At 42.2% G+C, this 12,818-nt stretch overlaps 2 protein-coding genes across 7 annotated transcripts in view; one reads left to right on the forward strand and one right to left on the reverse strand.

The window, feature by feature from the left end:
• The window catches only part of OSBPL9 (oxysterol binding protein like 9), a 167,928-nt gene extending 167,500 nt beyond the window's left edge, over positions 1–428 (forward strand). For all 3 annotated transcript variants that reach the window (XM_068539862.1, XM_068539864.1, XM_068539865.1), the window contains one exon: positions 189–428. In XM_068539862.1, the coding sequence (XP_068395963.1) occupies positions 189–263 (75 nt within the window). In that variant the 3' untranslated portion in view covers positions 264–428. The remainder of the gene's footprint in view (positions 1–188) is intronic.
• Positions 429–1,172: 744 nt separating this feature from the next.
• NRDC (nardilysin convertase) overlaps positions 1,173–12,818 on the reverse strand; it is a 95,953-nt gene continuing 84,307 nt past the window's right edge. For 2 of the 4 annotated variants that reach the window (XM_068539861.1, XM_068539858.1), the window contains 11 exons: positions 12,266–12,393; positions 10,552–10,714; positions 8,691–8,722; positions 8,305–8,443; positions 6,297–6,344; positions 5,945–5,997; positions 5,444–5,527; positions 3,548–3,638; positions 3,156–3,272; positions 2,075–2,164; positions 1,173–1,915 (listed from right to left, as the gene is read on the reverse strand). In XM_068539861.1, the coding sequence (XP_068395962.1) occupies positions 1,718–1,915; positions 2,075–2,164; positions 3,156–3,272; positions 3,548–3,638; positions 5,444–5,527; positions 5,945–5,997; positions 6,297–6,344; positions 8,305–8,443; positions 8,691–8,722; positions 10,552–10,714; positions 12,266–12,393 (1,143 nt within the window). In that variant the 3' untranslated portion in view covers positions 1,173–1,717. The remainder of the gene's footprint in view (positions 1,916–2,074; positions 2,165–3,155; positions 3,273–3,547; positions 3,639–5,443; positions 5,528–5,944; positions 5,998–6,296; positions 6,345–8,304; positions 8,444–8,690; positions 8,723–10,551; positions 10,715–12,265; positions 12,394–12,818) is intronic. The other 2 variants (XM_068539859.1, XM_068539860.1) reach the window with 2 other exon arrangements.

Consider the following 12,818-nt stretch of genomic DNA (forward strand, 5'->3'; position numbering starts at 1 on the left):
TGTTCCCTGAGCTGTAACTCATTTGTTCATTTCAGTGAATACTGAAGTACCAAGTAAGCATGGTGATGAACGAGATGAACACTCATTTCAGGGCTGGGGGTAGGGGGAGCACATAAAATAATTAAAGGTATGATATTATAGAAGTACAGAGCAAGTGTGTAACTGAATTCTCCCCTTTTCTCTTACAGTTATTTCATGAAGATGGAGAATGCTGGGTTTATGATGAACCATTACTGAAACGTCTCGGTGCTGCCAAGCATTAGGTTGGGAAATGCAGGATTTGCTCCTGGTGACCCGGGCAGGAGGCACAATGAAGTAACAGTCTTCCTTTGGGAGAACCTATTCACTCCCTTCTTATTGCAGTGGTTCCTATCTCAGGGATACTGGACTTTCTGATGCAGATGAACAATTAAAGCGAGAAAAGCTTCCCTTTTTCCTGTTCTGTGGCAGTTACAGTGTTGACTTCGGTCTTGAGAAAAACTTCAGGTTTTGAAAACAAGATGTCTGCTCCTTTTCCAAATCCCACATTATAAATCCCAGTCTCAAACTCTGCACTCTAGTATTGCTGTTGAGATATACAACATCTGTTTCCTAATTCATATAATCTTGGGTTATATATATATATATATATATATATATATATATATATATATATATATATATACACACACACACACACACACACACATATATACATATATACATATATATAATATAGGTGATGCCAGATTTTTCATAAATACGCCATCTACTGTAAATATTGGTTCCTCTTGAGTTGTTTTAGAAAATTTAGCACAACGTATTAAAATCACGTGTTAGGAAATTTCATGGTCTCACCTACAATAACTTTTACTTTGGAATTGAACTATTATTAAATTGTATCCAACTCTGGACTACAGTTTAATTATACTCAGTGCTTCTTAAGGCTTCATAAAGTAATTTTTCCAACCTTTTTTTTTTTAGTGTGTTTCTTTTATTATTTTTATGATTAAACTTGAACCCAGTTATTTGGCAGCCTTGAATACAGGAGCTAGCTTTTTACAGGGACTCTTGAAGTAATGAAGGGGTCCATCCTTTTCCTTCCTTAGGCTCTGTGTTCTGTCTTTAGCCCCCACAATGCTATTCGCAAGTTTTAATTGAACTCTCAAGTAGTACACATAGGGCTACCGACATTTTATCCAAAAATATTTTATTGCCTTAGAGAATTTGGGAAGAATGTTTATTTTTAGATCCCCACCCCACACCGAAACAAAATATAATAAAAGGAATGCCACAGCAGCAAATGGCTCATTCTGAAGGGCAATACAGAATTACCTTTATTTTTAAATACATTAAAAACAACAACACAGGTATTAGTATTAGCACCTGGCATTTAGGTACTAAGAAGACATCAATTACATAGGGCCTCTGAAGCCTGTCATACACAACTGGATTCTCAATCTGAGAGGACCAGGACAGGCCAGGGTGTCTCAGATGGCTCCTGCAAGCTTTTTGGTTACATTGGCCCACCTGCTAATTTCTCTCTGCAGCTGCTATAGTAACCCTTGGTTTGTTAGTCACAACAGAAGGAGGGGGGGGGGGGGGGGCGGGAACAAATTCTATGATGCCAGTGCAAAAATTCAGTGGAAGCCCTAAGGCAGTAGTAGTGTAACTAACTTCATAAAATTCAAACAAACACTTTTAAATACACAGTGCTTCAGGCCAATGAGACTGCAGTTTATTTGACTATTTTATGGTAGGGGAGAAGGTTAAGTCTTGATGTGAAAGCCCTGATATCAATAACGGGGATGGTACAATCTGCCAGCAGAGGAGAGGCTGGCAGGTAGGTTAGCTGCATCACTTCACAAGAAGAGTTTGAATCCTCACCGGAAGGGGTACCATCCTCTTCCGGCTCGTACTTCCCAAATCCAACAACCTGAAAGAGGCCAAAGACTTGAGGTGAGAGAGAATGCTGACCAAATTTGGGCAAAGACCTGTTAGGCTCTCTGATACCAATCTAAACTCAGGGAATGGTAAACGTGCTAAATGACAACCCTGGAAAGGACAGAGCTACAGCTTAGGTAACTGTACTCACATGAACGCTGAGCATTTTACTTCCTGGTCCTCTATGGGCCTTGAACCAGTTGACTAGGTCTGATTTTGAGAATGATTTCAGTGCTTCAATCTTAAAGGGGGAAGGGAGGACAGGAAAGAAAGAAAGCTATAAAAGACTAACAATGTATTTTCTGTAAAGGTATTAAACATAACACCCTAGGCAGACCTCCTTGATCCTGCTTTTTGCACATCGTTTTATTCTTCCACGTTTCAGCTGGCTCCCAACCTTCTAGAGAAGGATAAAAATGAGCCTCTGACACACCTTCATGTTTCTTAGCAATGACTGACCCTGGCAGGTAGCAGATGGTGTAATTACAGCTGAGTACTGTACGCTGAGCCAAACCCATCACACCTTAGTGTCACCTCTCAGGTACATGGTAATGGTACACTCTGGCTTCTAATAGGAAAACCGCAGAACCTCAAGAGCTGGGCTGACTGAAGCCTCTTGTTAAATAACCCCTCTGCTTCAATGTCCTTTGGTAATTCACCACATAGGGTTATAGTATCAGAGCTATGGATTGCAGTGCCCAGAGCTCTTTTTCACGGGATTTATTACTTTGGGCTAGAATTTGTCACAAAGACCTATACACAGAATCCTTAAATCTGGGGAAGGAACTCCATAAAATTGAGAACCAGAAGTTCTCAATTTTCTTTAAGTAAGTAGCAGAAGCCGTTTTTCTCCCAAACCTTACAGGGAACCTAAGTACATAATAAAAAAGTGAGAAAAAAAAATGTATATATATGCATAACTGAATTACTTTGCTGTACAGCAGAAATTAACACATTGTAAATCAACTATACTTCAACTTTTAAAAAATGGATCTGACTGAAATTGGGGGAGCAGAAGTAAGGATTAGCAAGCATCCTGCTCACTTGGCCACCTAAGGCTCTAGAGAAGCCAGTCTGGAAACAAGATTTGATCAATCACATCAAGGAATGGGCAAGAAAATAACTTGCCCCAGGTTTCTCTTCCACGCAATACCAATTTGCTTAGAATTGTGTCTCCTGCTAAATCAGGAGTCCCTTTCAGGGCTGTCTTACTCTGAAAACGGTGTTACTACCTCATGGGCAAGGCGGTCAAAGAGATACTGCTGGGTCACCACTTCGTTCCAGTTCCTGTCCACCTCCTCCCCAAGGTGGGTGTCCTCGCACTCCTTCAGCTTGATCAGAGCTGTGACCTGTTACCATCAGAAAGAGACACCCTCAGCTGTGGCCTCACACCAGTTCCCTCAGAACACACTTGGCCCTGTCCAGTCTGCTTTGTGATGGACCTGCCAGCATGATGGGGAGGGATGAAGCTGGGGAGACATGGTCAGATTAAGGGGCGGGGTGGGGGGCTATAGAGCTCAAGAGCCAGCCAGCATACAGCACTGTTAAAAAGACTGGTGTCTAGTTGTCATGAGGGCTTGGGTGGGCCAAGGAACAAAAGACCAGGCCAACACAGTAAAGTCACCTGGGTGTTGAATGCATCCTCAGTGAGGTTCTCAATCTTCACCTCGAAGCTAGAAAGAAACTCTTCTATCTTCTTATCAACAACTTCAGAGCTGAAACAAAACACCTTCAATTACAAGTCATCAGTGACCAGGTCTCAAGCAGAAGGCAAAGGAGAGAATCAGGGCTAAGGCATATTTCCAGGAAAGAGGCTGAAGTGATATTCTCCCCTAAGCTGTGGGAGGGAAGGGAACGGTGAAGAACGCTACCCCTACCCCGCCTCTAGCCCAATTTCCTGGTATCCTCACAGGAAGCAGTAGACAGCCATGCTGACCATTCCAAAGCTGAGAACCAACAAGGCCTTGTATTGGGTTGGCCCAAAGGTTCGGTTTTTTTCCATAAGATCGGTCTAGTAGCGCTTAGTTGTCTTTAACTTCACTCAAAACAATTTTTTTAGATTGTATTGTGACAGCTGTCATATCAGTGTGCATTTAAAAAAAAATATCAAAGTTGGTGAATTTTTGTGTAGCCATTTTAATATTGAAGATGGAAGAAAAAAAGCAACATTTTCGGCATATTAAAAACTCAACTGAAACGCAAAAACAAATCTGTGCAGTGTATGGAGAAGGTGCTGTGACTGATCGAATGTGTCAAAAGTGGTTTGCAAAGTTTTGTGCTGGAGATTCTCACTGGACAATGCTCCACGGTCGGGTAGACCAGTTGAAGTTGAGAGTGATCAAATCGAGACATTAACAGAGAACGATCAACGTTATACCACAAAGGAGAAGGCCGACATATTCAAAATATCCAAATCTAGCATTGAAAATCATTTGCACCAGCTTGGTTATGTTAATCGCGTTGATGTTTGGGTTCCACATAAGTCAAGCGAAAAAAACCTTCTTGACCACATTTCCGCATGCAATTCTCTCCTTAAACGTAATGAAAACGTTCTGTTTTTAAAACAAATAGTGACAGGCAATGAAAAGTGGATACTGTACAATAATGTACAGAGATCGTGGGGCAAGCGAAATGAACTACCACCAACCACACCAAAGGCCGGTCTTCGTCCAAAGAAGGTGACGTGTATATGGTGGGATTGGAAGGGAGTCCTCTTTTATGAGCTCCTTCCGGAAAAGCAAACGATTCATTCCAACAAGTACTGCTCCCAATTAGACCAACTGAAAGCAGCACTCGACAAAAAGTGTCCAGAATTAGTCAACAGAAAACACATAATCTTCCATCAGGATAACGCAAGACCACATGTTTCTTTGATGACCAGGCAGAAACTGTTACAGCTTGGCTGTTTAGTTCTGATTCACCCACTGTATTCGCCAGACATTGCACCTTCGGATTTCCATTTATTTTGGTGTTTCCAAAATTCTCTTAACGGACAAAATTTCCATTCCCTGGAGGACTGTAAAAGGCACCTGGAACAGTTCTTTGCTCAAAAAGATAAAAAGTTTTGGGAAGATGGAATTATGAAGTTGCCTGAAAAATGGCAGAAGGTAGTGGAAAAAAATGGTGACTACATTGTTCAATAAAGTTCTTGGTGAAAATGAAAAATGTATCTTTTATTTTTACTTTAAAACTGAAGGAACTTTTTGGCCAACCCAATACCTTGCTTGTAGCATGAATGCCAGGTCGGGCATCTCTGCCTTTCTGGTCCTCAGATATGCCTGAAGAGAGGAAGCAGTGGCAAGCCCTGCAGTCACCATAGGACTTGAGTCAAGCCCTATGGGCCCACTCCTCATACTTACCATTGGTAAGTCCGGGATCAGGCCATCTATGAGCCAACCCCTGCAGCTGTGACTAAATGGGAAGCAAATGGTCAGAGCTGCCTGAGGTTTAAGGATGCAGTCCCTATTCTCTGTGCCAAGAAAAATAATAGTTGGGCCCATCTACTCACTCGTTTACTCACTTGTATTTGGTTGCCTGAGTCCCCACGGTGACAGAGAATCCTAGAATCCCAGATGTATTCCTACAGGTAGGGTAGACATGGTACCTACAGCCAGAATGAAAAGTCCTATGAGCTCAGGTGGTCACCTAGGCCCTGTCCTCAGAGGCACTAGAGAGGAGTGGGAAGGGTTTCTGCTCATGTTACTGGACCTGAAGGTCCTGGAAGAGGATCCATAAATGTGTACATGTAGTTTACTCTCAGGTTAGAGTATCCAACCCTCTCCTGAACTGTGGACCACAGGCTAGCTTTTTCTCTTGCTAATCTTGAAGCTTGGCCAAACTGAGGGCTTGGTCATAGTCCACGATGCAATTTCCAGAAGTTTTGACCAGTAGGTATGACTCTAAGGCATGAAAGGACCAAAAAGCTCTGAGAGATTGCTCAGTCAGGATATTTGATAAACTTAAGCCTGCAAAGTAAGCCCCAGATCTTATTTGAGCTCAATTTTCTTGCCAGCAGACTTACCCAAGGGTCTGCTTGGTTCGAAGGAAGTCAAAACAAGGCTCTTCCATGTGCATCTGTAATTCAACATACCATCAGCTCAACTCCTCCCAGCAGAGAAACTTCCATTTCTTCCCCCAAAAGTGTTACACATGATCCCAGAGTCCAGCCTCCCTTACTGCCTTCTTCCTAAATCGCCCAGGCCCCCTGTCCATGCTCATACTGGGTGAGAAATACTAAATAACCATCTCACCTACCAATCACAGATCTCTGACCACTCCCAAGTCCCTAGCCCTCAGGTAGAAAGGCCAGAAGGCCAGTCCTCACAGTGGGTCAGGGGCTCATGAACATCGTGACTCTCCTTTATACAACTTACCACAAGCAGCTCCATAAGAGTGTATTCTTTCAGACTCCTGGCACCTGACTGAAAGAAAAAGCTGATCTGACCAACTGAAAATCCAATGGCTTACAGGGCTTTTTAATAATCCAGCTATTCTCAGCAACCATTTATTCAGGTATTCAGAAGAGTACTATCCCACTCTTCTCTTCCAAGAGTTTATCATACCCTCTGTTGCTATACTTTCTGCCTTCCCACAAAACAGGAGATCTGTGAGGACAGGAATCATGCTTGATGATTTGTATTCCCAGCCCTAGCACAGAACTGCAGGCAGACATGGAGGTGAGTCGAATAATCCCTGACCTGCCAGCTCCTGCCCAAAGAACCCAGAACTCCTGCCCAAACTAAAATCAAGTACTTGCAGTTCAAGGTCCTAAGGAGGAGAGCAGGAAATGTCTGGGTAACTGGACCTATTCCTCAGATGGAGAGGATATGAATAGGAGCTTCTGCAGCCACACACACGGACCCAAGACCAGTTGATAAGAAAAATGCATAAGAGGCAGATACCACACTTGGAGACCACATCCTGGCTGTCCTGGAGACTGGCAAAACAACAGGATGAAAGAGGGCAGGAGGCCAACGAGCAAGTGTTGCCAGTGCATCCCAGTCAGACTCGTGCAGGCTCCTCTGATACAGACTCATTACTATTCCTTCCTGCATCACCTGAGGAAGCTGAAGCCTCTGTGCCCTGCAAGCCCTGTTTATCAGCAACAAGATTCCCTGTATGCCTCTGAAAGGATTGCAACAAAACTATTCAAAACCTTGTATCAACTTCCTGTTCAAAATGCTCTCTGTGAGGAGGGAAGTGGTTCCCCAAGGGAAGCAGTTTGTATTAGAAGCTAGTGCTAAGAGGTGATCCATGGAAAGCACCTCAACAGACTCCGTCTTGCAATACAAAATCCTGCCTGAAACTGGAGAAATACTACTCTCTCTGGGTTAAGCACCAGAAATGTAGACAGGGCTAAGCAGGGCCAGGTCATACCATATATGAAGTTTGGGACCTGGTAGTCATTGCAGCTTCAAGTAAGCTGAGAACCTGGGAAAAAAAACCCAGGTAGCTACAGCCAGAGGAAGACAGGCTCTACAGACAAGCTGGGCCTCTGGGGAAAGATTCAGGCCCAGGGCCAGAAACACAGGAAAAGGACAAGGTGACGGTGAAGCCATGCAGCCCTGCCCAAAGTTCAGGCCAGGAATCTTCACAAAGCCAGACGGAGAAGTGACTTCCTCATGTAGAAAATCCAGGACCATAGCAGCAGCTATAGGAGCCCCAGAGTTTGGGAAGTCTGAGATCAGCCTAGATAGACACAGGTCCCCATAGTCCTAGAAGCGAGTATGACTAACCACAGGCTAAAGTAGTCTACGAGCCAACTGAGATTGTTGCAGAGCTCTTCCTTATTTTAAGCACCATCCCATCTCTCCAGAATTATGTGGAAAAAACACAGGATTTGAGGACAGAAGGTATAAATTCGAGCCCCAGCTGGTATGACCTCAGGTAAATGAAGGACCTCAGATCCATCATCCATAAAACAGAGGTGATAAATCCTATCTCTCAGGTGCTTTGAAACCTTTAATTATGACTCTGGTATTCATTCTGTTTACTGTATATTGGTTGACTGGCTATGTTTATTTTTGTCACATTTTTAAAACTGTCCTTTTAACAAATGTCCTCCTGCTCCTTGGAGTTCTGACAGGGGAACATGTAGGAATTTCCAGCCATACTTCAGTCTCTGTCCCTCTGGACTAGTGGTTGGGTGATTAATAGAAGCACTGTGATTGAAAAAGGATCCACTTCACTGACAGGAAAAATTTTTAAATGTAGCTGCTTCAAGAGTACAAATGACCCCAAGCATATAACCACAGAGTAACTGCAAAAGGTCCTTGAAGAGCATAGGCTCACTTCTCCCAGATACTTTGGACCTTCCACCAGGCTTTAGTGTCCTAAAGATACTTAGCCATGAGGACAGCTGTGTGCAAAGGGGCCACTGACCTGGTAGTATACAGTGACTTCAGAGTTGGCATCACCCCTGTTCAGAGCTCTCACTTTGCATAGGTGGTGGCCACTGGGCAGCTCTACCACCTGGAACTGCACAGGCATCTCCTGCTCCAGAGGCACGAAGTTCAACTTGCTGCAAAACAACCAGTGTGGGTTACTGAGGCCGTGCCTTTATCCTCTTACCTGCGCCCCCAAACTGTGAAAAGGTCAGGCCTTCCACAGTCCCATCTGAATTGTTTTGTTTATATAACTAGCCTCAAAAAACCTACTACGAGAAGCATCTCCATTGTGGATTTAGTAATAACTGAGTTTTGGTCTTGAGGCCCTCATGCTATTAAGAACACATAACTCCCAAAGAGAAAACTCAAACCAATACTCACTCAACAACATATTTCAGGAAATCCGTAGATTCCTAGGAGGCAAAAGAGAAGAAAATAACTATATTAGGCTCTCCTGACATTAATTTCACCCAGAACCAACTAATACCAATATTCTAACTGCTTGGGAAGCCCTGGAGTGCATTAGGAAAGCAGATATAGTCTATCACCCTAAATGCTGGTCATTCATTCACTGGGCTTATCATTCACTGATTCAATACTGATTATGTTTGTTGAATAGTAAGGCTCTCAACTGAAGTGGCTCTTTTTCTGTTCTCCCTTGGTGCTCTGTTTACCTGTCCACTGTGAAACTTTCCCCACTGGATCAAACTTAATTGTTCAGTTTACCCCACTAGGCTGTGTTTTAGAAACCTGGATCTATTAATACAGAACCTGGCATAGAGTGAGTGACAGAATAATACTTAATAGTAAGTGAATGATGTATCCCCTCCCCTTCTTAAGACTTGTTTTCTAATCTATGAGGGATAAGTGGAGAGGTTAGCTTATCTCTAAAGTGGTCTCCGCCTGGGGCAATTCATGGTACTAAGTCCTCTGAACCAAAAGGACCCCCACACAGTACTCCCACTGTCCTCAGAGAAGCAGGCAGCTATTCCTGCTCTTCTCCCTGTTTTTAAACTTTCTGCTGGCATGACAGAAACCAGGGCTGGTTTTGGGGTTGGGGGATAAAGACAGAGAAGCAGGGAGGATAGCAGCCAATCTCGAGAGTGGCCATTTATATATTCCATTAAAGGGCCAGTCCTGAGAAACTGGGAGGCCATGGAGGAAGAGGTCAAGAGCCAAACAGTTTAGGGACTGTCCAAACAAGCACTCTTGGCTGGAAGAGGCCTCAGTTAGTTACATGGTCCCACAGACACATCCAATTCAATATGGGTCAAAACCAACTCCCCATATGCCCCCAAACCTACACTGTTCCTACTCTCTACCAACCCACCGGTTCCAGTAAGAAATCTGGGCATCATCCTAGAGCCCTCCCTTCTCCCTCACCCCCATAGCCAATCAGTCACTGCCTTTGATCATCCTCTACCTCATTATTTCTTAAGCATTTCTTTTTCATTTATTTTGCCTAACCTCAGGCTTCATCATTTTCACCTCAACTTTTTTATTGTGGTAAAAATACATAAGTTTACTATCCTGACATTTTTTAAGTGTAAAGTTCTGTAGTGTTAAGTATATTCACATTGTTGTGAAATGGAACTCCACACTTTTCATCTTGCAACACTGAAACTCAATACCCATAGAAACAGTGACTCCCCTTCTTTCCCTCCACAACCCCTGGTAACCACTATTCTACCTCCTGTTACTGTGACTGCTCTAGAGATCTCATATAAGTGGAATCGTACTTCATGTCAATTTTTATAACAGTTTCATAACTGGTCTCTCTGGATCTTTCTTAATGACAAATCCTCTTTTAAATCCTTCAGTGGTTCTCCATTTACTATAAGATAAAGCCCAAGCTCTGTAGCTTGACATACAAGTTTGACATACAAGTTCTGCCTAAGTATATGTGAATCTATATATATATACACACATCCCTCACCACTCCCCAGCTCCCACTTTAATTTCTAAATTAAACTGTTCGTAGTTTCCACAGTCTTCAACAAATGTAACCAATACCATATATTTACCAAACCCATTTAACTCAAAGTCCTGTCCAATAGCAGCAGTCTCCTTCATAAGAAAGTCTTGCTTAGCATTGGAGGGGCCAGTTTCCCTTCTAAACAGACTGTGACAATGCTGGCCTGCCAGACTACAGAGCTTCCCCTTTAGGGAAGAACTAATGCAATTCCAGAGCCCAGAACGGCATTCAAACCTGGCCAGCAGCAACAGAGCACCTCACACTCACTGTGCTTGTGACATTTCCTTGTACCAGGCCCTCAACAAAGAGCTGGGATTTTAACTCTCTGACGAAGCTCAGCAGAGACTCAAGGGAAAGGCCATCCATCAAAGCCCGATACTTGTCAATCATAGACCAACGGGCATATTCCAGGATTAAAAGCCGAACGTCTCTGTACAGAGAGCAGAAAAAAAAAAGTTTTATTGTAAGAAATGAATCTTAAGGGTAAAGAAGGATTTAAGTTTCTATAGATGGTGTGTTCTAAAAAGAGGCAATTTCTATCACAACTTAAGATAGGGAAACAATGTCATAATCACCAAAAAGCATTTAAAACTGCATATACAAACTATTACATAGATTATTAGCTCATTGGTACAACTCACTTATCTGTTTCAATTGCAAAATAAATTATTTCACATAAGCTGCCAGATGAGCCATACACCAATTTAGTATTACTATTTTGATTTGAAATCTCACTAGCATTTATTAATTACTGGAGGTGATCATCATGGATATCTATTACTACAATGACAATACAGTGTAAGTGGCTCTGGGCCAGAATCAGACTAACCCCCTCCCACACACAGTAAGCTGTTTGAACATGGCAAGTTACCTAACATTTGTGACTCAATTTCTTCATTTGTAAAACAAGGGAAATAATAATGGCTACCATTACAGAATTTTGGTGAGAATTAAATAAATAAATGCACTTAAAAGTTCTTAGGTCTAACACATAACAAATCTTCAATAAACAGGTGTTGTTATTACTCTACCACATTTTAATAAAGTAGTATTCAGGAGTTATAGGATACACAGGCTATTTTTCATCATATCAATAGTTCCAGACAACTCTCCTTTCCAACTTATATTTGGTTATGAGTTTTTGTAACTTTTTGTGATCAGATTATCAGTTATTACATGTCTGATTCTTAACTGTTCCCTCCCCTGCTTTCGAATTTTGGACATTTATGGGCTCATTATAACTATGTCAAAAGCAGGGCCTCTATATAAAGTTATGCTCTTTGTTTACCATTTATAGATGCCCAGCAAGCAGATCAAGTAGGGGCTTGCAAGCCATGTGCACAAAGGGCTGTATCTGCTCAGAGGGGACTTTTTTCCCCTTCCACAAAGGCTCTACCTGCTGATAGAGGTTACCCCAAGGGTGTACTTTTTTCTGATTCACACAAAGGTAAAGAACAGGCTCTGATGAAAAGGCCCAGGAGGGTTGCCTATTAGCAGAGGGTTTAAGCATTAGTACGCAGACTGTCCAGAGCCTTTTTGCTCTCTTCTGGAACCCTGGATGAATTCTTGGATAGTTGCATTTGTCAGATAAGTGATGTGTTAGGCAATTTAACTCAGCTACTTATCACAACATCCAATACGCTAAAATCACCATATAATCACCAGTAAGCAATTTTGAGCCACAACAAAGTCAGCATTTTTTGAACTGTTATTTACTTACAAACTTTGGAAAAAGCACCCTTTTTACCTTTAGCCTCTAATTAAGTATAGTAGGCTGCTTTCAGTCCTACTGACAGATAGCTACTTACACTGGGTTTAGAAATCCTATAACTCTGTGGGCTGGTTTCCTAAAACACAGCAGATTTCTATCACATCTGAATTAGCACTGAAACTACAGCCTCATCCCCCACACTTAATTTCCAGGAAGGCAAATACTTTCAGGCCTTCAAAGTATAAGCTGATCCCATCCATGTATACCCACTTGGCCAGAGTCTCAGGCTTGATGAGGATGTTAAAGTAGGTCTTCTTCAACTGCTCAGTTATCATTGTAAAGACAGCTGGTGTGGAACTGAACTCCGCTAAGTAGTCAATAATAAGCTGAAACAGCAGCTAAGAAGAAAAGAAAGAAGCACCTTAAGTGGAGAAGCATGGAAATCCACTAATGTTTAGGGGGAAAATGTTTCCCACTGGCCTTTACCAGGGGCCCAGTATGGTAATAGGCATTGCGCAGGACATAAGAGAAGTACTAATGACTCAAAGAATCTTTAGGAGCTAATATTCTCAATAACTCTCAAATTTGGAGCAATGAATTTTCTTTTTCTTTTTTATAATTTTTATGGGTATTTTAAAACATTTTTCCTTCCAACTAAACTTAAAAATAATTTTATCCAGCATGTCCACTGCCACTAAATGTGATTTTAATTGGGAAAATGTAATTTTGGAAATAATGACTTTATATCAACCTGTCCTACCCAGAAACATGATGAGTCTCTCCCTTATTTAAAGTCTTTTTTATATGCTTCAAAAAGATTTAG

This window comes from Eschrichtius robustus, chromosome 3 (assembly GCF_028021215.1).
Source record: "Eschrichtius robustus isolate mEscRob2 chromosome 3, mEscRob2.pri, whole genome shotgun sequence".
In the NCBI taxonomy this organism is placed as follows: domain Eukaryota; kingdom Metazoa; phylum Chordata; class Mammalia; order Artiodactyla; family Eschrichtiidae; genus Eschrichtius; species Eschrichtius robustus.